Below are 27657 nucleotides of genomic sequence, written 5' to 3' on the forward strand. Positions count from 1 at the left end.
GCTGCTTTCACTGTAAAACAGGGTTTGGGACCAGGCAAGCAAAAAGAGACAGCGGAGAGAAAAAATGTATTTTGTTTGGGCACCAGGTGTACAAAGCAAAGCAATGCAGAATCCCTAGGCAGGTGCAAAGGAGATCTGTTTTATTGCATAAACTAGGCCTTTTTAAGCAGCCAAGCCTTTATCAGTATCCTAGTTTTAAGTCATAACAAACATAATCCAACCAACCACCATATACCATGATGGGAACACTTAATAGTTGTATGACTTGTTTTCTACCTCTAATTCAGCTGAGTCACTTTCCCATGGTCCTCTTCTACTTAGCTGAAGTAGCAGGCCTGAGCCATGATTTTACAAGAGTAACAAGGCCTTTTTTTTATAAGGCTTTACCTATATGCAGCAGTATTTGACAGATGTTAGCTGTTACATCCTTGACAAGCAGAAAAAGGAGTGCAAAATTACTTACAACTTGGAAAGCAAGCTCTCCAAGAGTTTAAGTGCCTCCTTTGAAGTAGGTAATGAATTTGCATGAAATTAGGGTGTTGTCTAGCTAGCCTAGAACTACGTTTTCCTGCACATACAAGGACATAAAGATCTGCCAGCTGCTTCTTTCCTTATCTCATTGAGTTAATGTAGAAATTTGTTTTATCACCTTTTCCATGATTGACCTCTATACTGCTTTTAGAAGCTGCTGTTGAAACATCGCTGATGGATGATTGCACAGAACGATATTGCCACCTCCCTTCCTTGGCACAAACAGTGGCTTTGTGTCCTTCAAAGTCCAAATTGCACTACCCAGGAAGAAGCTGCATTATGAGAACTTCTAAAGGAAACACTAATAGGAAAACCAGTGAAATCTTCAAGAAATACTAACGGACCTCCAAAAAGATCTTATCAGCCAGAGGGTTGGATTGAAGAGAAGCCTACTCCCTTTTTTCTACCATGCTACCAAAATTCTACTTGAAAGAAAAAAATCCTCAGAGTTCATAATATGGACACCACTGGCATGTTGATTATTTGTTGCAATTGACTCATTTTCACAAAGATTTTACACACGCACACATACACACACTCACAAACACTGGATTTGTTTTGAATTTGCAAACAAAGCAAAACACATAGAGGTTCCATTTTAGGAATTCATGCTAATATAAGTACAGATAATCCCCTGGAGATATGCCTTCATTTTTCTTTAATTGTTTTTGAACAAAATTTAGCTTTAATCTCAAGTATATGCAAAAAAACTATCATAGAAGCAGTTAAGAGATATGGTTTGGTTTATTTTCTTCTTGGCTATATCCACTCTTCATTTTCCCAGCAATGCAAATATGTTTTGGAATTTATTTCCTTTTTTTCTATCGATGTGATGTGCTGCCATGTATTATGGAATGTGTGTCTTTTTCTGTTGCATTCACTCAGGTAATATCTCTAATGCTGGGAATATGAATCCATAAAGTTCATTTTTCTATGAACAATAGTAAAATACCATGTGCCCTGGGGTACCATATAGAAATTTTTGCAAAATATTTCACTGTTTCTGTTCCTCCCATTCATGTAGAAATATGTCTGCTATTGAATTGACAGGCAACTTTCCCAAGAAAATATGAGTCCTAAGCAGAATTATACTTCTGACTTCAGGAAGAATCATGAAGGTAAGGGTTCCGAGTAAGATATCTTACATACAGTATGTTTTTCTTATTTGTATTATTTTTGATAACATGTGGGTTTAGATCACATTTCCTTGCATTCCAGCTGGAAAACCTTAACTTACTACATATAAAAGACCAATTTCTTTCTTATCTTATGTAAGTTGCTACATGGAGCCCATAAGGAGCATTTGCAAGCCTGAAGTAAAGATCTCGCACAGTAAAGAATAAAAGTACAATGTGTCTCTTAAAAGTAAAACATGGTTGCTTCTCTGATGGGACTGTAATCTGGGTGAGAACAGACAAGTATTAGGTGTTTCTGTTTATCTTTCAGCATTGCATTATCCCAGTAAGACTGGAGAAAGACAATGCAGTTATGGTAAGTAAAGGTCTTTCTAGACCACAGAGGGGAAAAAAATTATTGAAAAGGTTTCTTGGGTTTCTCTACATAATCTCTAAGTGAATAGAGTATCTGTAGATTCTTACTGAGAAAGAAAAGGATTTTAAGTATCAAGAATGTTTATAAAACACACAGTAAATGGGCTATTATGTTAAATAAGCCTCAAAACCAAAATTAAACATTGCTGCATGTGCATAATAACGTGAGTATTCCAGCATTCATTGATCCCTTGTCACATTTCAATAGACTTTTGCCTTCCTCTTTCCAATAACCTCAGCTTATATTTGTTCTTGTGGAACAACCTTTAAACTTATCTGGAGTTTAATCAGCTTTGTTTAAAGCTTTGTCTTCAGCTTGATAATGGAGTATTAAGGAGCTGCTTAAGAGATGAGAAGTTTTTCTAAAATATCTGCTTGTAGGAATATTTAAAGTTTTTTTAAAGATATGTAAAGATGTAAAATACGTTTTTCTTTGGTGGTAGCAATGCTTTCTGTTGCCTCATTCCCAAATTATCTGGGAAGCACGTTTGTAAATGTGAAGCCATGTCTGTATGGTGGAAAGGTTTTGCTACACATTGAGCCTCATGTCCCTTCTGTTGTTGATCTCATGCTGCCTCCAGGAACTATTGTTGTGCCAGATAGAGGCCAGAAATACTCCTGGGCCGCCTGACTGGCATCACCATTCTAATTGCATGATCCTTTATTAAAAAAATACTTCAATTAGTTTTACTTTGAAATTCCTCCTAATTTTTAAGCTAGTAGTGAGAAAAAAATTCTAAGTAAAGCACACAGAATATGGAGAAATGTTTATATTCATCTCTAGAGTTTTTTAAAAATACCTTCTGTGTGTCAATGTGTGAGACTCTATTCCCTTACAAAGCTAGCCCAAATTCTGTTCTTCCGTTGGAATATCTTCCATTAAGTTTTAATCCATGCAAGAGAGTTCTCAAATTACCCTGTTTAGTTTCTCAGGGCAGATATTTCAAGGTAGAAATAAAAATATTTGCATCATTTTTGACTCTTTTAAGTCACAAGATTTTTCAGATATTATAGTAAAGGAGTTTCCTGTCTGTAATATTTTCTGAAATACCAATTTAAAACATGTACTAATGAATACATGTGTAAAGCAGTTGTGAATGTATTGTACTGTAAATCTGAATCCAATAGGCTGGATTAAAATATTTGCGATAAGTAGGTTGCCAACAAATAATTATTCTCATGAGTAATTTGGCAAACACTATGAAGTAAAGGACACATTTGAGCAAATAGGATTTGATTGTGGAGATTTCATATACAAGGAAAGGAGCTGGAATTTGTTGATATAGGAATTTTAATAAAACATTCCAGCTGTACTGCAAATGACCCCATGGGTCTTGATATCTCCATGTGACTTGTTCTTATGAACAGTATGTCTAACTTATTTTGATTTTTATTGGAAATTACACTTGTACATAAACCCTGTACACAGCCTAGTACCTAAGCAGGTTATGAAATTTGGCCTACCTCTTCTTTAAGTTTCAGTTAACTAACTAGAGACAGATCTCCCAGACTTAATCCTTCCATTTTCAAAGGCTTACCCAGGCTTTGAGTTCTGCGACTAAGACTAAAGTGATTGGACACTGAATGTTTAAAATCCCTCCAAGGCCTACAGATTTCTCTCAAGTGCCGTTACAAACTCCGTTAAAACTTTGCAGCAGAATTATGAGCCTCAAAGTCAGTAGGCATTAAATATCTTGCCACTGTACATGGTATCAATCTGCCAGAAGTTGCATGTTGTTCCAAAATGTTCATACATTTCACATTTTTTTTCTTTGATGTCTTCTTGGAACAGATAAAGATACCCTATCTCATATCAGACAGATCTTCACCAGTCCACAGCTGGATTTGAATCCTCAGTTTAACCCAAGGATCAGAGAATACTATGCAGAAGTGCCATTTGACATGGTGACAGTGAAGATAGGAGCAGAACCCTCTAACTGTCAGTGCCATGTACACCTCGATGACAAGAAAGGGCCAAGGTATGAGCAACAAAATATGAGTGTTAAAACTTAATTTTGAAATTATGTCAGAATATTCCAGATTTTTTTTTTCCAAAAACCCAGAACACAAATAGATTAGTCACAGGATAATCAGAGGGGGTTCAGCACTGAAACTTTTATTTATTTCCAGCATCCTGAAGGCAATGGTCATATGTTGTTCTCAAACCATAATTAACCCTAGCTTAATGGAATGTACAGCTCCAATATCTCACCCAGCTTCTGCAGTCACTGACAGCATCAAAGCTGGTTGAGAAAAGACTATCACTACATTACACCCAGTAGATGACAGAGAATTCAAGCTTTTGTACCCAGGTGTTAATTTTGCATAGTGCCCTAATCTACTGCCCTGCTGGGCTTGGTTTGTTTACATGGGCCAAAATAGGGCAGCTAGCTTCAAAAGAAGAAATAAGTTCAAGTTTACTAACTCAGAATGATCCATTTTTGTCATAGTTGTATTTAAAGGGATTGTCATAGAATCACAGAAGTCACATTGAAAAGGACCCTTAAGATCATCATGTCCAACTGTTAGCCCAGCATTTCCAAGCCCACCACTAAGCCACATCCCTAAGTGCCACATCTGCAGGGCTTTTAAGCTGCTCCCAGGATGCTGACACATCCACTTCCCTGGGCAGCCTGTTCCAGTGCTTGATAACCCTTTCAGTCAAGAAATTCTTCCTAATATTAACCTAAACCTCCCCTAGTGCAACTTAAAGTCATTTCCTTTTGTCCTCTTGCTTGAGAGGAGACTGACTCCCACCTTCTACAACCTCCTGTTCAGCAGTTGTCAAGAGTTACATGGTCTCCTCTCAGCCTCCTTTTCTCCGGAATAAATACCCCCTGCTCCCTCAGCTACTCCTCATCAGACTTCTGCTCCAGTACCTTCACCTTGCTTCCTTCCTTCTCTGGATGTGCTCCTGCCACTCAATGTCTTTCTTGTAATGAAGCGCCCAAAAGTGAACACAGGATTTGAGGTGTGGTCTCACCAGTGCCAAGTACATGGGGGTAGTCATTGCCCTGGTCCTGCTGGCCACATTATTCTTAATACAGGACAGAATGCCATTGGCCTTCTCGGCCACCTGGGCACATGCTGGGTCATGTTTAGCAGCTCTTGACCAGCATCCTCAGGTCCTTTTCTACCAGGCAGATTTGCAGCCACTTTGCCCACAGCCTGTAGCTCTGCCTGGGGTTGTTGTAACCCAAGTGCAGGACCTGGAACTTGTCCTTGTTGAACCTATACACTTGGTCTCAGCCCTTCCATCCAGCCTATCCAGATCCCTCTGCAAAGCCTTCTTCCTCTCCATCAGATCAACACTCCCACCCAGCTTAGTGTTATCTGCAAACTGACTGAGGGTGCCCTCAATTTTCATGCCCATATGATTGGTTTGGCCATCCAGCTGTTTTTTTACCCAGAAAAATGTATGTGAACGTAAGGTGTGAGCAGACAGTTTTCTCCAGAAGAATGCTGTGGGAAACAAATCCAAGGGCTTCACTAAAGTCTAGGTAGGCAGCAATCACAGCCTTTCTCTCATCCACTAAGTGGGTCATCTTGTCATCCACAAGAGTCCCAGCTTATGTGATCATTTAGAGAACTATAAAGCTAGATGATAGAGGAGAGAGCATAGTCATCACTAAACATTGTGTTTGAGCACTGACCCACAATAAACTATGATGTTTAATTGCTGCTATGAACCCTGGCACAGTCTGGGCTTTCTCAACCAGCTCTGTCAGAGACAACATCATGTACCAGGGGCAATACCAATAGGAATTTTGGGTATGACCTGGTTTTTAAGGTTGGGAGGAATAAAAACTGTTTATTTATCTGGGTCAGGTACCTCAGAACCAGAGAACTGGCTTATTTACTTACTAGCCATTAGTGAGTGGATAAACAGAAGAACAGGGGCAGTGATTTACTTGGGAAGAAAAAATCTTAACCATTTCAGAGGTAACTTTGCTTCATGGCATGAAGTGCTTAGCCAGAACACCACCTTTTGGCTGACAGTGAAGCAGATACTTTGACCTAGAATGTCTGCTACTAACCAGAAAATCTATGCAGTTGTTACTGCAATATGTTTCCTGTATTTTCAATAAGAAATCAGTCTTGATTTATCATTTCAAAAGAAACTGTTATTATATTCTTCCCCCCAACATTTTATTTTTTAATGTTAACTGCCTTGGAAGTCAACGTGAATATATATGAAAACCTCAAAGATTTTTTCCTTTCTGTAGAATGAAAAAGAATAACAAGATGCTCTTTACACTGAAAAGTTCTGCATGTGCAGGTTCAGCATTTATTTATTTTTCATCATTTATTTCCCTGCTAAAGGAAGAAGAGCACAGATCAGCTTTGCTCTGGTTTGTCACTCTGAGCAGTTTGTCCAGGAATCCATCACATTTTGCTAGTGGACAATTTCAGCAGCTAGCTACACTTCTATTGTATTTGTCTCACTGCTGACTTAATCACAAATTTGGGCCTGCCAGGAATTATTGTCCCTAATGATTTCATTCACAGATTTCATGTCAGAATATTTGCCACTGCCACTGTTTTCACTAAATCTCAATATTTTGTCTTCTTGATAGAAGACAAAATACTTACAAATCCTATTTCACACTGTTTTTATTTAAAAGTTCATGTATTTTGTAAGAGAAAGAAAATGTCAGAAATAGCAGCCTCTAGGAGCAAGTAAAATTTAGCAGCCATAGGTAAAAGAGTATACATCTTTGTTTCTTTAGTGTTTATTGCACTTGTTTCTTTTTTTGTCATACAGCATTGCTAACTACCCCCTTGGCCTTGGACTGAACAAAGTCATCATTGTCTTAACGGATGATTCGCAGCCCAGCCCTGAGGTTGTAAGCAGCTACAAAGTCACAATTTATCGAGAAGACCGCCCTAGTCTCCCTTTGTTTGAGGACTATATGATGTGTGGGTTTGTGCAGGTATTGTCTCTGCATTCTTTTTCTATACATATTAATAGGAATAGCTGGTTTCTGTTCATTCCATGGTATAAATGAGGGTACATGAGCCAAAGCTCATGCAGAGACAGTTTTTGTTGAGATTGTATGCAATTCAGCATTTACGCAATATTTTGGATATAAAAGGCGAGTCTAGCATAAGTACCTGTTACCATGTATTTGATAGCTCCAGGTTAATGAATCCTTACCTTGGTGAGCCAAAACTTTCTTATAACTTTTCATAACTGTCTCTCTCTGACATTGGAGCCATGGAAATCCTTTTGCCAGGAGAGATATTTATGATGACAATAGTATTTATCAGTGTTCAGGAAAAATGCTGCTACATAATGATGAATGAAAACTGTTTATTCTAGATCAATAAACACAATAAAAAAAACCTCATCATAATTCCAAAGGAAGGGGTGATTGTTGCTTACAACACATTTGTCCAAATACAAATTTGGGAATGCACATAATTTCCTCCCTACAAATAGCAGTCCTTAGGAAGGAGTGGGTCTGTTGAATGAAAAAAGGACCAGAATCTGTCCAATATGGCTTAATAAGGGCTGGGAAAGCAGATCTCAGGCTAAATTAGACATAAAAATGGAAGAAAGCTAATGAAAGTAACAGTGAAGATTTCAGTTAGTGAAACTATAGTGATAAAAATATGCGTGAGAGAAAACCTGTGACACGTGCTGGATCAGAGCTGTTTGTATTCCAAAGTCTGAGGACTAAATGTTGGTTGCTGCTTGATATGATGGGCAGAGATAAACCAGCCAGTTCAAAGTGGTGACATTGTAAGTGGTAATCACGGGCAGTGCATTTTTCTGTGGAATTTTAGGCAGATTAAAAGGATTGGTGGGTTCATTCCAGAGTATCCAGGAGTAATCTATTTTGTCACAATTAATTCTGCAACCAGGAAGCAGAATTTTCCAAACTATTGTGTTGAAACTGTCATGCTTGTTCATGTCAAATATCTAATTCTACCTTTATTTTCTGTATGAAGATCTTAGCATATCCTTTAGCAAAACTTGCTTCTCTTCTCTGGTTTCTTTCCATATACTGCAGAAGAGGTTGAAAGATCAGGGTGGTAGAAGTCAGAGCATTTATACGATGGGGCAGATCAAGACAGATTTTGTTTTTCTCGTGGAGAAATAAGCAGTAGGGCTTAAAACAGGACTTAAAGAGATTATAAATGTTGATAGCAAATTCTATATTAACAATAATTATCTCAACCTGCAAATCAGGACTGCCAGGGAAAATGTAGGTAGTAGTCATAGTGTACTGACTGCTGACCTGAATACCTGATTATAGTGTTGTCTGGCCTTCCACCTATTCTTTGTCTCTTCTCTTTGACTTCTCTTACAAGCTCAAAAGGTCAAGGACCATCTTCTTACTATTTGCACTCACTCAACACCACATCTAGTAGTTGCTACAGTAAAATAAGAATAACCATATATAATACCTGAGATTTCAGTTCAGTTTTACAGCAACCTCCTTGACATCTTAAGTATGCCTTTATATGAAAAGGAGAGCAGCAGTAAGTTGAACTAGAGTTATATTACTAGGAGAACAGTCTGGTTTGAAAGATATGAGAAAAACTCTTTTTGTTTCCTTATTTGGGACACATATCTGTGTGTAGGAACAGGACTTCAACCTCAAAAATATCTTCCTACAGCAGAGTTTACACTGTTGTTAATGTTTTATGATACCATTTATGAGACTGAGTACGAATCTTTGAAGCACTGAGAAGGCAAAGAGATCTAGACTGATAAAAATGAAAAGTGTTTTAGAAATTTCTCTTGATTCGCTTGGTTTTCTGCACCTCTGTGAATAACTACCCTCTAACTAACACAATTGTTCAGAGCTAGAGATGACTTCAAGGGTTTAGAGAAAAAATGAGATGAAAAGCATTCTTGCGGTATCTAATATGCACTGTGAAGATACAGTATGAGATTCTAAAACTACTTTTAGATATATTAGAGGCAAACTTATCAGAGAGTGACTTTAAAAAATAAACAAAGGCTGGAGCTGGAGATAGAAATGGCATTCTAAAACACTTAAAAGTCTGCATTTTTTCCTATTTGCTAGAACAGAATGTATTGCCTTTTGCTTAGAATTATTTTTTTTATCAATACAAAACTCACATCTTAAACAGCATCATTATATTTTGCTCTGCATACCAGAGAAAATTATATAGTCTTGCAGAGGCAGTTGATACACCCCCATCAGTGGCATGAATACTTGTTCTTTTAGTAATGAGACCCTGTTTTAGGAGAAAAAGGATAAGTACAGTATGAACAGATAAGAGTCTCCTTTGGACACTTGACTCGTAACACGTGGGATCACACATGAGGAGAGAAAGGCCACTGATAGCGGTGTGGTCTTTCTCATAGAAAGCTTCAGCTAAAATTCTAATCCAACATTTTATTTTTATCACTTTCTTCTATGTTTAATCTCATTAGGATATTCAGGTTTCACTGCAAGATGATACTAAAGGAAGCTAAAAAGACAGAGTGTGGTATGTGATTTCCAACGGCCTAACAATTCTCATGCAGTTGAATAATCCTGGAATAATTTCGAGGCATTGAGTTGAGAAGTGTGTGGTTCCAAGCCTTGCAACCCCTAAAAAGGGAAAAAAATTTTGTCTCCTGTACTTTTTGATAGCAGCTGTAATATCCCCATTAACACCAAATTAGTGGAGGATCAACTGTCAGCTCACAATAGCACCTTCAGCAGATTTGACTGCCTTCTATTCTGTGTTCTGCATTTTGACAGTATTGTTTGGACTGCAAATGGAGAGGTTATTGATTTGTGCTTGAACTTAATTTTGTGCAATTGCTGACAACATTCAAATCTAGTATCCTTGAAAGAAGTGGTGCCATTTCATTATCACCTCTGAAGCTGTGATGTGGAAGATAGTCAGAATTCAAGGCAGTCAGCAGAAAAAACAGTGAGCTCTTAAGACAGAGTTATCAGCATCACTCTCAACTGAAAGATCCCAGACTATGTACATACTGTCATAAAGGACAAAATTATTACACTGCCCATTATCTTTAAAATGCAAACAGATCTATCTATGCCTCCCTTGAAATGTGTGGATGCTGCCTATTTGATTGTTAATATTTGCCTAATTGCAGTCATGGAGAGTAACTGCTGATGTGCTTAAGGAACCTTTTTTGACCCTGTGAACTTCTGTATCTATTTGTACTTACAGTGTCCTGTTGCCACATGGCTTGTTTCGTTTGTCTGTTTGTTTGGTCAGTTGGTTGGTAGTGAGTGAGTTTGGGTTTGGTTTGTTGTTGTTGTATTTTAATAATACAGTTATTTGTCTGGGTTTGCATTTCTATTGAGAGCAACAGAGATTTAATGCTATATTTTACAGCATAATGTGTTTCATTCTCTGTCATTTTCTTTTGTACATTTGATTCCAAAATTAGTGCAGTGCAGTGTGCTGATGTTCTGGCTGTCCTACAGCTTTTACAGGTCTGAAAGAATGAACTGACAGAACAGCTTTAAAAACTTCCCTGATTTTTATAGAACATCTTATTCTTATGTATTATTATTATCTCTTGTATTTTTGTAAATCCTTTTATCACTTTCTTTTCCTGACAGTTTAAGAAGGCCAACAGAGCTTATGATGAGATACAGCATTGCTGACTGTATAACACTAAATGGCTGCAATGCAGCTGGAAACAAGATGCTAGCAAGAACATGGTTTTTTCTCTGTCTGCCTATTAAACTTCCATTGATCATAAAGCAATAAGACCTAAGACTAGCATATTAACTATATTTAGCTTTAGTATAGACTCTTTGGAGTAGAGATGAAAAAACTCTTTAGAAAGGAAGAAGCCTTTAAAAAGAAAGTAAAGGAAGTAATTTAATTTTTATGCTCAGGAAGATATGAGAATACTTAATTTTTTTTCAGCTCAAGTTATACATTTCCAAAGGAAAATAAAATAGTTTTACTTAGTTTTAAACTGTGCGCTGTTGCCATTGCAAAGCTTTTCATACCGGACAGTAGAAGTAAAAACTGTTGATTATAGAAACAGGTATTAACTCTTTGCCAAGTACTTCCATGCAAAGATTTCAAAGAACCTTGCAAATATTAAATAATGTCCAAAAACCCCCCAAAACAACCAAAAAAACACCACCAAACAAACAAACAAACAAACAAAAACAAACAAGAAAAAAACCACCATAAAATCCCAACCAAACAGCTTAGGAGAGAAACAAAGAGCTTGTCCTATAGTAGGACAAGTAGTATAGTAGGCTGGATGAACACTAGTCTCTTCTGAATTTCCCATTAGCTTCACTAGATTCAGTGTCACAACCACTACGAACAACCCATCTCTTCTGACCTAAGGACATTGTAAATGCCATGAACAGACTCTTAAGTTCTGCAGTAGTTATTGTAGCAGCAGCTGACTGTCTTGGCAGTTCTGAGTTTGAGTGTCTTGCTTAAAAACACGTGGAAAGTGCATCTCTGGAACTACAGTCTAATTATACTGGCAGCTAGACTGTATCTTATTTGCAAAGTTATCTTACTTGCCTTTTAGAGAAAAAAAAAGAATATTCATTATAGGAGCAATCATGCGTTCAGTTCTTCTGCCTTCTCAGGTATAGAGCTGGTGAAAATTTTTTTTCAGTGGTTTTGAATTTTTCAGAAAACAACATAAAAATGCCCCATATGTCAAAAAACTATTTTGATGGGTTTTTGTTGTTGTTGTTGCTCAAAAGAGGATGCTTTGATTCAGTGAGGACTATTTGACTTAAAAATTTTAGCATTCAAAATTTGTGTTGGTATAACTGTTAGATATTTTAGCCATTGTACAGTCCAGAATGCTAACTCTTTTCGAGGAGGGAATGGCTGGGACAAGCAAAGAGCTTACTCATTAGATCTGAAATAACCAAGTCTAAATTTTCCTCAGAAACACTGGTGAGAGTACAGTATGACAATCATGTTTTCCAGGAGCAATGCCAACTTCAACATCCCTTTCCCTGCCTGCAGCTACTCATGAACCAGATGGGAAAACTTTTTTTAAAGTAACTAGTTTCTAGGATAAGGTTTTCATTCTCTTTATGTGAACACAAGGGAGGGGATAAGTGCAGGGGCAGAAATGAGCTGCTGAGCACAGAAAGAGGGTTAGTGAGTGCTGTTTAAGGCAGATTTTTTTTCTTCATGAAAAAATTCACATTGAGATTGAGTTTAAAGCTCTTGCTGGTTTTAAATGAACAGGAGCTTCACGTTCAAAAATTGAAATGCTTTATGGGTGGAAGCACACAAAACACTAGAAGTACTTTTGCATTGCTGTTAACCTATAAATTATTTTGTTTCTATGTGACTGAAACCCACTTTCCAGGAAAAACAAAGTGAGGTTCACATAGCCTTGAGGAGCAAATATGTAGCAAACTGAACATGTGTTAAATTGTCAGCAGTTCAGGTGAAAGCCACAAAATAGAGAGCTAATAGAGAAAGACTGCCATAAAAAGATGGCTGAGGTCTTACATCTTCAACTGCTATATGTCAACATGGTTCAATTAATTTCAGGGGAGCAATTCCAAATTATACTGATTGAGTACCTGTCCTGACAGAAACATTATATCTGCCAGGCCATGCTTATGAGTCAATATACTTGCATAAAACTGCTGAACTTTTTAGTAATTTTACTAAATATTTAGGTCAAACAACATCTTAGGATAATCTAAAAAACTACCTGAAGGTTTTTTAAAGTATTTAAAGATCAAGGGATGTTTAATTATCATTCACTGTAAGTATAAACTGAACAAAGACCTAAATTGAATAGCACAACTTGGTGCTTCTAAAGAAGTATATTTAAGATGATGTAGAAGAGAGAAATGTAAATAATAAATACACATAGCTAATCTTCATGTAGAGGGTTAACTTGTGTGTGTATCTCAGAGAAAACTTCGTAGAGTCAGCATGTTCTATCTTTGTCAACATCTATACCACTGGGGAGAGGCTCACCACATTTTCTTAATTATACCAAAGACTTTTGTGATGATTTAAAGCATTGCTCTGTAGATGAGTCAGAGGAACAATTAACCATTGTGATGGATATTCTTTACATTTATGCAGTTCTGTGCTAAACTCCTTTTGGATCTTAGAATCAGGATGTTGCCATTAGGCTGACGCCTTAATCAGCAGCCAGCATCTGCTGCTTTAAGGAAACGTCCCAAAAAACACAGCAGAGCATAGATCCATCATCTGAGGGAATTAATAGAATGCTCTAGAAGTCAAGCTTGTCTTTCACCTACAAAGTTAACTTCATGGACAGTCTGCACTATCATCTGGTAGTCACAAGTTCACATAATCAGTGCTCTCTGTGAGACATCTGCTGCACTCTGAAGAGGCCACACAGAGCAAATGGGCACAACTCGGGCATAAAATGGAAAGAAATAACAAAAGAATGAGTTTGTATGTGCATCTATTTAGGCATCTCTTGCCCTGAGCATGGAATAAAAATTTATAGGTTTTTTTTCTGTATCTCCAGTAGGCTGTGCCTGACTAGGATCATCATCCTAGTCTTCAGTACTTTGGGGATGCCACATTACAGAGCCCACAGTATAAGGCTCAAGTTCATGTTGGCTCCAGCTGCCCAAAGAAAAGTTTATAGCCTTCCAGTTTACAGTATTTTGCTTACTCTCCTGATTTTAAATCTGTTGCACTCTGTCTTCTCTATGTAGCTAAGTTTCCTGTTTAACATGTGATTCAAGATTAATACCAGTTACCCTCCAGAAAATCTTTCCAGAAGTTTCAGGCAGAGACTGAAGGAAGCAGATGCTTCCATGTAGCAGCAGCTACATTTGTCATTGTTACAATGCACTATACTTGGGAAATGGTGTGTTATGTGGGTCACTGATGGATAAATTGCCACCAGTGCTTTAAGATAATCCATATGAATACTGATTCAATGATTCAACAATTATAAGCAAATAGGGACTGGGATGACACCAACAAACTAATTTGATTTATAATCACTAGCCAGAAGAAGTTTAAGTTGCTATAATAATTAGGCCTTAAAGAGTGAAATTTTATAGGCAGCTTCCAGCCTTAGTTTTTCTAATGTTCCTTTTCCTTGGTTGGCACTCTTGTGGATAAGACCTTCTTAAGTCAGGAGTGATATCACTCTTCAGCACCACTGATTTTATTAACACAACTAGAGTTGTTTTTAGCATGTCCTACCTCAGCAGTGGAAAATTTAGTATCTCCTACCATTCTTTTCTTCTTTTATGTGTTTGCAGTTTAGCAGTCTTACTAGGAACATCCCACTCTCCTAGATACTCAGTTAAGTGACTCTTGAATTGTTATTTTGCTGTTATGCTGCCACAGAAAAATGTCAGTAGTAGAAAATTATGTGATAAAAGATAAACCTCAATGACCTGACAAAGCAATTTCATTCTTTTGTATGCTCAGGCCATTCTTCCCTTCCACACAGTTACTTATGTCATTCCACGAGTGTGCATGACACATTAAAGGTAGAGAAAATGAAGATCTGACCATAAACTAGGCAAGGAGAAACTCATAATTGCGTGATTAAAAATGTCAAGGAGTTAAATTGTGACCTGTATGATTGCAACTGTTGAACAAAATCCCACTGGTGCTAGTGGGGTGTATAGTTGGACATTTCAGCCTTATAATAGCTGCTCTCTACAGTGCTACAGGATGGGGAGATGATGAGGCAGATACAGTGCTGTGGGTGCAGATTCTGTAGATAAACTGCTATCTCTGAGCCCATGACAGACTGTTAGTACAGACTGGAAGAGATCCAGGTTTTTCTGATTCCTTGCCTTTAACCAAAGAATTAAAATGTCTTTTTAAATAATAGCAGAAAATCATTGTGGGTGGCTGTGAAAGGAGGCAGATGACAGTAAATGCTGGGTAGGCAATTCTGCTCCTGGGATAACACTGTTCACTGGAAGAATTTATCAGAAAACCTATTTTTATATCATTTTTGTCAGCTATGTGGTTTTTTTGTTTGTGCTAAGTTATCAGGCAATCATCCCATATATCTAGATTTTCAGTTAAAGTCCTTCTTTGCTTTTATTTTTGATATTTTAATATAATACAGTTCCAGTAACACTACTGGAATCGATTACATTTTGCTAGAGGATTGGTAACAGTAACTTTTGTAAAAGATTCCTCGCACCATAGACTTTTTTTGTGCTTATTCTTGCTTCCTCTCTCTGCCCTACACAGTAATTTCTCCATGCATTGTTGCATTGTGGTGCAGTTCAGGCAGAAAGTTATATCTTGGTGGACTGGTGGCCCTTTAGGGAAAAGAGGGAGCCACATGCTCGAATCACCTCAACCTGAGGCCAGCCAAGAGACAGTCTGGGGGGTCCTGGCCCAGCCTGACTAGTTGTATTGCTTCCTTCTGGCTGCTCCTACCTATAGAAAGGCACTGCTTGAGCCAGACACTGGGCAGGGAGAGGCAGGTTCTCTTGAGTCATGTGCTTTGTTGTACTGATGATATCACCTTGTGAAGGCACCTGAGATCTCTGGAGAGGAACAGGTGATGTACTTGAGGACTCTGTCTCCCTCTACCAGCTGCTGTTATTCCATGATTCCACAGGGAACCTAGCTTAGTTGTTTCAACCACCATGCTGGGTCAGGATTTGCATTGCCTACATTAACTAGGCTAAATTAGGAAGATAGAGTGAAGCCCATAATCTTTTTTGCTTCCATTTCCAACTGTACAATATCAGGACTTAAAAATTAACTGCTCAGTAAAACATAAAAGCCTTACAGGTCCTTGAATGAACCACGTTAAGTATGAAAACGTGAAAGTTTGAGTTAAGCAGTTCTCCTTTACAAGTTCCAGAAAATCCAAAGACATTTAAAAGTAGAATAATTGAAGGGGGTAGGGAAGAAGAAGGGGTCATCCAAAGTTTCTGAACTGAAATATTTAGTTTATGATTTGGGTAAATAGCTATGTCAGTGTTTGCAGTCTGTCAATGTATTGAATTCTGTCTGATTCATGAAGAGAAAGTTCATTAATTAGAAATAACTTGCACTGTATAACAGCACACAAAGTATTGCAACCATGATCAGACTACCACTTTATAAATCACAGAAAAATCAGTACAGCATATGGATGAAGTATTTGCAATGCATATGTTGAGCATAATTCTATGGGGTGTATATAGATGGTCACTGCAGTTTGTACTGAAGCAAAAGTTATTGTTAAGGTTAAACTTAACATAGTAATGACATAATAAGTCAATAGCAATTTGTCTGGACTGTTTATGACAGTCATAAAATTCTGATTTGATAAAATAAAAGGCAAAAGGATAATTCTGCAATTCAGCCAAATGGCACAATAGGGCAATGAAGAGTGAAGTGTTTTATTGCTGCACTCCATAAAGGCTGTCACCCCTTCCAGCTATATGGTCACAATGCATATTTGAAATGCAGATTGTTTTCCCTGTGCGCTATTTTGGTAAGGAAGATGGGACATGCAGTATGTCCCAAAATCCCGCTATGGGTCTCATGATCTGAAATGAGGTTTGACCATTTTTGTTCTCCTTGAAAGAGCTGTGGATGCTGTGGCTCCAGGTGTCAGTAACTTACTCAGGCCACCACACAAAAAATGGAAAATGGGATAATTCCATATCTCAGTGAATACCTCAAACAAAACTGAGACCTGAAGATTTTATCACAAAATAGGTCCTTGAGTTCTGGTCCTGTCCATGATAAAAGCAGGAAATTTGGTCACCATTGTTAAGAAGCTTGAGAAATTTCGTACTTCATGGACTGGACAATTATAGAAGTATTTAGATTAATTAATGTATGTCTCTAACTTCAGTCAGAAATAGTTGTACCTAGGTCACAGAAACCTAGATGTTTTGTAGTTTCATCTAGAAAAAACTTAGGAAATTCAGAATCCAACTGATTTTCTCGAAGTTTAGGAGACAAATAAGGAAGTCAGTGTTCTAGATTATTTTACTTTGTTCCTCAGTAGCTTCTTCTTGTAGAACGTTCTTAATAGAGGTCCAAAATAGAATCCTAGCTGGCTTGTCAGATTCTTTTCTTTATAGAGCTACAAATGTATAAAAAAGGTTTTACTGTTCTAAAGACTGCTGGTTTTGGCCTATGTTGCTCCTGAGTAAGATGGTAAAAGTCCTTGCATGGATAATTATAGTTTAAAGGGTCTGATTTTGTGTTTGTTTAAGAACTTGATAAAGAGCAGTAAAAAGCATTTACTATGCAAAATGAGTCCAACGCCTGAAGGACAAACTTCTGCCAAGGTGAGGAAATCAATCCACCACTGCTCTTGTTCCTTTTGGAATCAGGGTAGGTATAAAACACAATCACTTATATAAAACACAGTCACTCATATATGACAGCGACTCAGATTTGATACACTTTGCTGATAAAATCAGCTTCACAGTATAGATCCATTGCTAATTCTGTAGCTGTAAAATCTCTATATCCTACAGAAAACTCCTATTCTTTTTACCTGGCCCTCTACAGTTTGTGTTTCAAAGCTGAAATCCAGGGCATTAAGTATTGACAGTTCAAATGGTGTATTCTTTTCGGTTCACCTCATACACTGCTCTCAAATTCATCTGGAAATGTGAAATAGCCTGTTGAATTTTCCCCTTGATGATACCACAATAGATGCGAAAGAGGAGCCTTCAGCATAAGGCTTCCTAAGTGTTAACAGATCATGAAAATTGGCAACAACTGTTGTGCTGAGTATCATAACCTGCAAGAGGAGAGCCAGCAATTCCACAGTGATGAGAAGAGAGTGCTTGGTGTTTAAGCTGTGGTCACATTTGCCTTTCAAGTCATTTGGGCCTCCGTGCCACACTTTTCAGGAGAAGAAAGCTAATGCAGCTGCCTTTGTTAATCAGTCAGTATGACCCAGGCCCTCGGGGAGGCAGGCAAAGGCAGATACATACTGAGACACACAATCGTTGCTGATTAACAGTGAAAGCTGGTAAAGTTACTCTCTAAGCCTGTCTGGCCCATCAGCTGTAGAAATGTAATTTAGATGATTATCTACATGCCCATTAAACCTTGTGACCCATCACTAGTCTGTTTGAAGTTTGCCTGCTTAAACTCGCTAATAGGAAGAATTGAAGGATTAACTCAGAGGTCATGAAATAAGAGAGCAGCAAAGAAGATGACAAAAGAGCAGAGGAAAACTTCCTACTGCATATATTTGGTAAGGAGAAAGAATTAAACTGCCATGATCATCTCAGCAGATACTGTTACTTTATGGAGCAAGCAAACCATCTGGAATTCAGGCTATTTAATCCTTGTGTGTGTGCTTTCAATCTGTTTTGTTTAGCTGCACAAATAAAATGAAATACCTGTGTGATGAATGTTGTCAAGTTAAGCGTTTACTAAACATAGTGCAACATAGAAAAGTGTGGAATGCTGGTGGACAGTAAGTGTTTCTGATTTTGTTCAGGGCTAGAGTGTGTAGATATAAACAAAGGAATAGTCCAAATCAATCACATCAGAGTAAGTGCAGTTAGGTCAGCAGCAAATCCAATCTTGTTCCCTTTAGGATAAGAAGCTCCAGCCATTACATATGCTTGTTAACTTAAGGATTATGAATTAAAATCTTACGCAGTGATCTATTTTTATTTGGTCAAATTGAAATAAATATAAATATTTATAATAATATACCTAAATTATTTGCAGAATGTTGCAATGAAAATGGTGACCAGTTAAGACAAAATTAATAGAGAAAAGATGGGATGCATTGCAGAAAGCAGAATGGAATACATGACTACCTTAGTAAGAGTGACCTAGGGTCTGACTAGTTACTGGAAGAAAATGAGCTTGAACTTTAAATGGAGTCTTGAAAGTCATTTACCTACTTTTATGTATACTACCAATCTTTAAATGAGTCCTTGCCCTTTTGCTAAAGACAGCCTATTTGCTGAGAAACATTGGTTGGGAGCATATTTCACTGTATCTCAAAGAAGAAAAGAACACTGCTTTCATGCTATGTTTGGATCTCTAGCTTTTGCAATATTAGATCTCTTTATAAAGAATTATTGTGGTCTATTCTGGTCTATTTTGCAATAATTTTGGTATATTTATTTATTTAGATTTTTTTGTTCATATAGTTATGATTAAATATAGTTCTGTTTCTCATTTAATTGTGTTGAATCAAGCATATTTTCTAGTTATCTTAGACTGTTCATTTACATATACAGCTCTATATGAAACACAGCAATATGCTACTGGCATTATTCGAAGCTGTAGCAATTCATTTTAGAACCTGAGACTTTTCCCCCAGTGTTTTTAGTATTTTTGTGACTAATGCAAACACATATATCTGATGCTCTGAAGCTAATGCCTGTACTTTGTAATAAAATGCATAAATTTTAAAATTCTACTTTAAGCATCACCTGAAGATGCCTTGCACATTAATTTGATTGCAAATTTTCCAAATTAGTGTCAACCACAGTTGGATCTTCAGTGTAAAACTGTCAGTCTTCATGTGTTGGCCACACTGGCGGTGGTTCTCACCTTGAAAAATATAAAAGTTTTAGGAGGGAAACAAACTTCTGTTGCTGATCATAAGTCTTCCACTGAGTGGCATGTACTCAGCTGTTTGCAACTAGACTGCTCCAGAGGACAGAAGTTATTAATAAATCTTATTCCAGTGGTGTTGTCTGAAAAATAAAGTAGATGCCAATATCTGCTGGGAGGCCTTGTAGAAAACAGATCAAAGGCTTCTGGAGTTTATTTAAGAAGGAGCAGTTGTGAGTGGCTTAATGTCTAAGCATGGCATGGAAACAGCCATGACAGTGAGCCACCATATGCAGAAGTCCTCTGGACTTCAGTAAAGAATTTGAGTAATATGTGGTACAGGTGGACATTTGTCTCAGCCTGTCATTCTGCTATTCCTTTGTCTCTAAGGAAGGCATTTTCTCCTCTGTCTAACCCCTGAAAAAGGGGAAAACTTTCTCTGAAATTCTCCCTTCTCCCCACCAGCGGTGCAGGGAGATGTGGAATGGGGGTTTTGTCCAGTTCATCATATGTTCTTTCTGCTGCTGCTTCCTCTTCAGGGAGAGGAATCCTTATTGATGCTCCAGCACGACATCTCTCCCACAGGAGACAGTCCCCCTCAAACTTCTCCAGTATGAGCCCTGCCCCAGACTGCAGTTTTTCATGAACTGTTCTGCCATGCATCCCTTTCCATGGGGTGCAGTCCTTCTGAAACAGACTGCTCCAGTGTGGGTCCCCTATGGAATCACATGTCCTGCCAACAAACTTACTCCAGCATCGACTCCTCTCCACAGGTTCTCAGGTCCCTGCCAGGAGCCTGTTCTAGTGCAGGCTTCCCACGGGGTCAGTGTCCTCCTGGGCATCCACTGCTCCAGTGTGGGGTTCCTCCATGGGCTGTGGATGGATATCTGCTCCACCATGGCCCTCCACAGTCTGCAGGGAGCACAGCCTGTCACATGGTCTGCACCATGTTTTGCATGGGAATCTCCTCTTTAGCACCTGGAGCACCTCCTCTCCCTCCTTCTCCACTGACTTTGCTGTCTGCACAGTGGTTTGTCTCACATATTCTCACTCATCTCTTCTCTGGTCACAATTACTTCTAAACAATAAATATTTTATATTTTTCTTTACTCTGTTATCCCAGAGGCACTAGCACCATATCTGATTGGTTCAGTCTTGACCAGCTGGTCTCCCTTGGATCCGGCTGACATTGGCTCTGTTAGACGTGGAGGAACCTTCCGGCAGCTTCTCATAGAAACCACCCCTATAGCTCCCCCCAGTGCTAAAAACTTGCCATGCAAACACATTGCAGGCCTGTAGGATGCCTTGATTTATAAAATACCTTGGGACAGCTGCAACATCTTCAGTTCATACCACTAATAGATTGTAATATATATAGTGTCTGTGCTTTCACATGGAATCATTGCTCCTGTGTTTTAGGGATTTTGCATTATTTTCTTCTCCCTTCTGACATTCCCTAGGTGGCTATGTTTTCTTCATGGATGGGACATACAACAGTGAAAAACCCCAAGAAACCAAAACCTTAGAAGAATCTGAAAGGGCTTAAAAAATTAAATAAATGGCTATCCTGATATCTGAAGGTGGTCCCTACCCCTTAGTCAGATTTCTCTTTAATGACCTCAGTGGAGTATAAAGGCACAAGCCTTTTCCTGGCCAAACCAGTCTCTGCTGGGAGAAGGGCTGAGGAATATTTCCAGTCACTCTGATCTCTTAATTTGAGTTCTTGCAAGGAACTCAAGGAAAAGCTTCAGCAGGGAAGTTCCCACCTATTGCATCTTTACCAATGAAATCACTTTAGAAAAGGATCAAGGAACCTAATAGGAACTGCCATGTGGAAAGGATACAAAGAGAAAGGGAGCAGGTATCAGTTGCCACAATATTCACTTCTTATCACATCAGAAGCTCGATATCACATCTTCCTTCAAGCTGCTGATCCCAAAGAAACCGACTGCAAATACTTGCCAGTTCTGTGTAAGTGGCACAGAACTGTGTATGTTCAAAATAATTGTTTACACCTTAATGCATCCAAGTGACCCTGTATACCTGTGTTTTGGTACCTGTACCAAACCCTGAATACCCTGAATGTTGCTGGCTGGTCACCTGATAGGGTAAGCTAATTTCCATGACCTTTTGTCGCTTTATGATTTTTTCTCTATGAAGTATATTGTCACAACTCAAAAATCCTACTGATACTACTGGTAACTGTCCCCATTGTGCTATACCTTTTCTGATCCAACAGCCTAGTGTGTTTCATACTACTGAGCTACAGATATAAAAAAAAACCAAGATATTGGGAAAAAACTTCTTGAGGGATTGTCTTCTTTTAATCAAAACTAAAACATTCCTAAGCAAACTTATTGTGCAATATGCCATAATATATTTTTTAAGAGATGAAATTCTTGACAAAAAAGTTGAACAATTTTAATTTACTGGTAGTTTTGGGGGGCTTTTTCAAAGCAGGCGTTTAACACTTCAAAATTTTATTGTGAGAGTGTGGATGTGCTGGAAATTGGTTATGTTAGTAACAAAAATCTCAAAGAGCTGCCAAGTGAATTCTAGACAAAAGGGAACACTAATAGAATGCAGGAACTAAACAACAATATGGTAACAGCAAAAAGACAGAAATACTTCAGGGACCTCTAATCCCCATGGCTTGATGAGGTTTCAGAGGGAAAACATGAAGATCTAGTACATTCTTCTGCAAAGTGGTATGCATGCTTGACTTCCCACGCTGGACATTTCCACTGAAGTCAGTGGGATAACTTGTTCTGAATAATACCATATGTCTCCGTCTTTTCAGGCCCAAAGTCTTAAGCTTTATTTATTAGGTCTGGGATGCGTATAGTTGTATCCATGTTCACATTTGTCCAGGACAGTAATTATTTATTTATTCCTAAAACAGAAACATACTTTTAGTATCTATCAATGCTTTTGACTTTTGTCTTCTAAGTATTTTTGCTCTTTTGCATGATGACATGCTATCCTATCTATGAAAAATTACCCTGTTTGTTAGATATGAAAAAATAAACGGTTTAATGTTTATGTGAATTATCACATTATTAATTCAGAGAAGCATATTCGTTGATTACACAGAGTTTATAAATATCAAGGGCTTTCTTGTACATATGGGGCCTGGATACTCTCTTCTGAACTAGTTTTGCAGTGGGATTTATTGAAGTCTTTACAAATTGGTGGAACATAATCTGCTAGAATAATCAGAACTAACAAACAAAGAATATAGCCTCTTATTCCTTCCTTTTTTTCTCTCTTTCTTCCTGTTTATGTGTTCATCAGTAACATTTGATTGTTTTGTTTGGGCATGTTTGCGGAAAAGTATCTGTTAGGTCCACCATCAATGTCCCTTTCAACATTAAAAACTATGAAAAAGAAAAATGCTAGTCTTCCCCATCTGGTAATGTAATGTAGTTTGATCCAACTTTGGGGGGAAAACTGGTCAAAGATGTAATTTTGGAAATCCTCAAGTGGATTTAGAATTTTTGTCTCAATTCCCATTGGGCCTATTTCCATTGGCAAGTAGGGGAAGTAATCAAAGGAGAGGGAGAAAATTTAATTGTATGTTTTATGTTGGAGTGACTGATCGTTTCTCTTATGAACATCATACTTGGGTAACTTTTCAGACCTCAAGTTGTCATGTTTTCCACTCATTTATGAACAGAGTAACAAAGTACTCAACTGCCTTTAAGTTCCTTACTTGTACCTTTAAAATTTCTCCATAAAAATGTTTTATCAGCAGCATTAAATAAAATGCTTTCAAGTATCCTGTATCTGGTTTGCTCAAGACTAAAAAAATATACAAATAATATATACAAATATACAATACAAAGAACGCCTTATCTGATCAAGAGATAAATGAAGCATTTTTTATTTTTAATAGTGAAATGCACTGAAATATTACACAGTGCACATTATGTGTTTGTTTTGCCAAATATTATTTTATGTTCTTCCTTTCTGTCCTGGGGTACAATTCAAAAATGTGTATTCTGTCACCATCTGTTGAAATGTGGGAGGGGTGGTGATCCTTATCACTGTGGGAGATATCCTCTGCTGATGTGCCATCTGATAAAATCAGGGGGATGATCATCGTTATCTTTTCACAACCCATCCTTCCTTCAGAAGATATCTTCTGTTAATGGGCCATTAAGTCCTACTGATAAGATTACATCATCCCATTGGGAGATGCTCCAGCCAGGGGGAGGAGCCAAGCCTTTCCTACCTAGATAAAAAAACCCTGAGGTTTGGAACACCAAGGCAGCCCTTTCCACTGGATCCCAGAGGAAAGTCAGACCTTTTCCACACCATCGCTGGACCTTTGGAGGAAAACTGCACCTTCTACAGGACCACTGCTTCAACTGGACCACATCTGTCATCCAGGAGGACTGCAGCCACCATTTATACAGACTGCTACCAACACCCTGACTGACAGGGTGTCAGGTTGTATTCTGACTCTGCCAGTAGTTTTCTTTTGTATTATTGCATGTATTTTATTTTTTTTCTTTCCTATTAAATTGTGTTACTGAGTTGGAGTCTCTCACTGGTTTTGCTTTCAAAACAGTACATTTATTGTCGCCCAACGTGGGGCACAAAGGTACTGAGAAAAGTCAGCATTACAATTTGGTATTGTAGAAGTCACCTATTCACCATGATTCTCAACATGCTTACATGGGTTTTGTATCTTGCTCTCTATATTTTTCCTCACATGAGGAACTATCTGCCGGCTGTAATGCTCCTGTGTAGACCAGGGCATGGTATAATAATTGCTTTATTGGTCTATTATGTCTATTGCATAATAACCTCTGAGGCAATGAACATCATTTGGAATATATACTCAAGTTTGTTGTAGGCTGCTACATCTGGGGCCTCAACAATCGCACCCAGCCCCGGGGGGGAGGGGTAAAGAATGATTTTTTCCAATCTTTCAAGCTTGACACAGCAGTTTTTGGAAATGTTGAGTTCTCTGGATGCCAAAGACATCATAATGTTGTTGTTAGTTCTGCTTTGTCTCCTCTGCACAGCCTGCAACATGCTTAGAAACAAAACACTACATGGTGTACTGCAGCGTATTCTTGAAGAAGAGGAAAAAAAGAAACAAAATAACTTTGTCCATGTCTGCACAGAATGTCACAAAAGGGAAAAGAACCAAACAGAAAGCAACAGTGTCCGTGTCTATGCAGACTGCCACAGAGGAGAAAGGAACCAAAAATGCCATCAGCATCTCCACACAAACTGTCACTGAACCACAGCAGCCTAGACCAGTAGCAGTTGCCCCCGTTCAGAAGAAGAAATCAAAGAGCAAATCAGTCCGCATAGTGACTGACGAGGATGTGGCAGAACCTTTGCACGCAGTGGAAGAGACAGAGCCAGAAATCATCACTCGCTCTCTATCCCTGGGTGAGCTGCGTGACCTGTGGAGGGAATTCACCCGCCAGACAAATGAGTCCATCCTGACCTGGCTGCTCCGCATCTGGGACGCTTCAGCCAATGACACCATTCTGGATGGAAGTGAGGCCAGGCAACTGGGATCTCTGTCCCGAGATGTAGTCATTGACAAGGGGATTGGGAGAACCCAAGAAACTCTCAGCCTCTGCCGGCAACTGCTGACAAGTGTAAAGGACAGATACCTTTGTAAAGAAGATCTCCAGGTGCACCAAGGAAAATGGAGCACAATAGAACAGGGTATCTGATATCTAAAGGAATTGGCTGTGCTGGAAATCATTTTCTCAGAAGATGAGAGATTTCCTAAGAGCCCAGACTGTGTCTGGTCCACGTCACAGATGTGGTTGAGATTTGCACGGCTTGGACCAGAGATGTACTCTTGTTACCTGGCAACGCTGCAGTGGAGGGAAGGTGAGGACATGGTAGGCGTCTTGGCCAATAAACTAAGAATTTATGAGGACACTGTCACCACCCCATTTCGTACCCATGTCTCATCTGTAGAAACAAGGCTGGTTGAGCAAGTCTGGAGCTTGATTGAAGAGGGCCATTGAAAACTAAAAAAGGACCTTAAGAAAGACAACTACCAGATCTCGCCAGAACCAACAAGAGTCTCTGCCATTAGGAGCCGGCGTTCCCCAGCCAGGGAAAGAGGACACACTCCACGAGGTAACCTCTGTTTTTTCCCTCAGGAGCATGGAGAAGACATGAGGAAGTGGGATGGAAAACCCACCTCCTCCTTAGCAGCTCGGGTACGTGAACTGAAAAAAGGGACACCTAACATAAGAAGCTCACATAGAGTCAATGCTGCTCCAGTCTCTCATGCACAAAACTCCAAACAGTATCAGAATAATGATATGAGTGATTCTCTTGAAGGGACCGCAAGAACCTATTTACAGGAAGAGAGCAACGTGTACCAAGACTAGGAATAGAGGAGCCCTGCCTCTAGCCAAGTAGAAAAGAGGGACAGTCGAATCTATTGGACTGTGTGGATCTGATGGCCTGGCACATCTGACCCACAAAAACATAAGGTTTGGGTTGACACCAGCGCCCAATGTACCCTGATGCCATCAAGGTATGTAGGAGAAAAATCCATCTCTATTTCTGGGGTAACAGGAGGATCCCAGCAGCTAACTGTAGTGGAGGCTGAAGTGAGTTTAACTGGGAACAGGTGGCAGAAACACCCCATCGTGACTGGCCCAGAGGCCCCATGCATCCTTGGCATAGACTATCTTAGAAATGGATATTTCAAAGACCCAAAAGGATATCATTGGGCTTTCGGGATAGCTGCTGTAGAAACAGAAGACATTAGAAAGCTGATCACCTTGCCTGGTCTCTCAGATGGCCCCTCTGCTGTGGGACTACTGAGAGTTGAAGAGCAACAGGTACCAATCGCCGCAACAACAGTACACTGTCGGCAATACCATACTGACAGAGACTCTGTGATTCCCATCCATGAAATGATCCGTAAACTGGAGAGCCAAGGGGTGGTCAGCAAAACCCACTCACCCTTCAACAGCCCCATCTGGCCTGTGCGTAAATCTGAAAGAGAATGGAGATTGACCGTAGACTATTGTGCATTGAATGAGGTGACTCCACTGCTGAGCGCTGCTGTGCCAGACATGCTGGAACTCCAGTACGAGCTGGAGTCCAAGGCAGCAAAGTGGTACGCCACTATCGATATCGCCAATACATTTTTCTCCATTCCTCTGGCAGCAGAATGCAGGCCTCAGTTTACTTGCACCTGGAGGGGCGTGCAGTACACCTAGAACTGACTGCCTCAGGGGTGGAAGCACAGTCCCACCATCTGTCATGAACTGATCCAGGCTGCACTAGAAAAGGGCGAGGCTCCCAAACATCTACAGTATATCGATGACATCATTGTATGGGGCAGCACAGCAGGAGAAGTCTTCAAGAAAAGAGAGAAAATTATCCAGATTCTGATGAAAGTTGGTTTTGCCATTAAGCGAAGTAAGGTTAAGGGACCGGCTCAGGAAATTCAGTTTCTAAGAGTCAAGTGGCAAGACAGACGTCTTCAGATCCCAACAGAGGTAATTAACAAGATCACCACTGTGTCTCCACAAGACAACAAGAAGGAAACACAAGCTTTCCTAGGTGCCATAGGCTTTTGGAGAATGCACATTCCTGAGTACAGCCAGATTGTGAGCCCTCTCTACCTGGTTACCCGCAAGAAGAACAATTTCCACTGGGGCCCTGAACAGCAGCAAGCCTTTGCCCAGATCAAGCAAGAGATTGCTCATGCAGTAGCCCTTGGCCCAGTCAGGACAGGACCAGAGATGAAGAATGTGCCCTACTCTGCAGCTGGAAACCATAGTCTGTCCTGGAGCCTTTGGCAAAACGTGCCTGGTGAGACTCGGGGTTGACCACTGGAATTCTGGAGCAGAAGTTACAAAAGATCTGAAGCCAACTACACTCCCACAGAAAAGGATATCTTGGCTGCCTATGAAAGAGTTCAAGCTGCCTCAGAGGTGATTGGCACTGAAACGCAGCTGTTTCTGGCACCTTGACTCCTGGTACTGGGCTGGATGTTCAAGGGAAAGGTGCCTTCCACACATCACGCCACTGACACCACATGGAGCAAATGGATTGCCCTCATCACTCAGCATGCGTGTCTTGGAAATCCGGATCGCCCTGG

General features: G+C 39.2%; 1 protein-coding gene across 3 annotated transcripts in view; it reads left to right on the forward strand.

Moving 5' to 3' along the window:
- Positions 1-27657, forward strand: part of CPED1 (cadherin like and PC-esterase domain containing 1) — a 154360-nt gene that overhangs the window by 70765 nt on the left and 55938 nt on the right. For all 3 annotated transcript variants that reach the window (XM_088165705.1, XM_014877707.2, XM_088165706.1), the window contains exons 13-16: positions 1582-1649; positions 1978-2022; positions 3874-4060; positions 6847-7015. In XM_088165705.1, coding sequence (XP_088021831.1) covers positions 1582-1649; positions 1978-2022; positions 3874-4060; positions 6847-7015 — 469 coding nt within the window. The remainder of the gene's footprint in view (positions 1-1581; positions 1650-1977; positions 2023-3873; positions 4061-6846; positions 7016-27657) is intronic.

The sequence above is a fragment of the Sturnus vulgaris genome, chromosome 5 (assembly GCF_052056855.1).
Source record: "Sturnus vulgaris isolate bStuVul1 chromosome 5, bStuVul1.hap1, whole genome shotgun sequence".
Classification (NCBI taxonomy): domain Eukaryota; kingdom Metazoa; phylum Chordata; class Aves; order Passeriformes; family Sturnidae; genus Sturnus; species Sturnus vulgaris.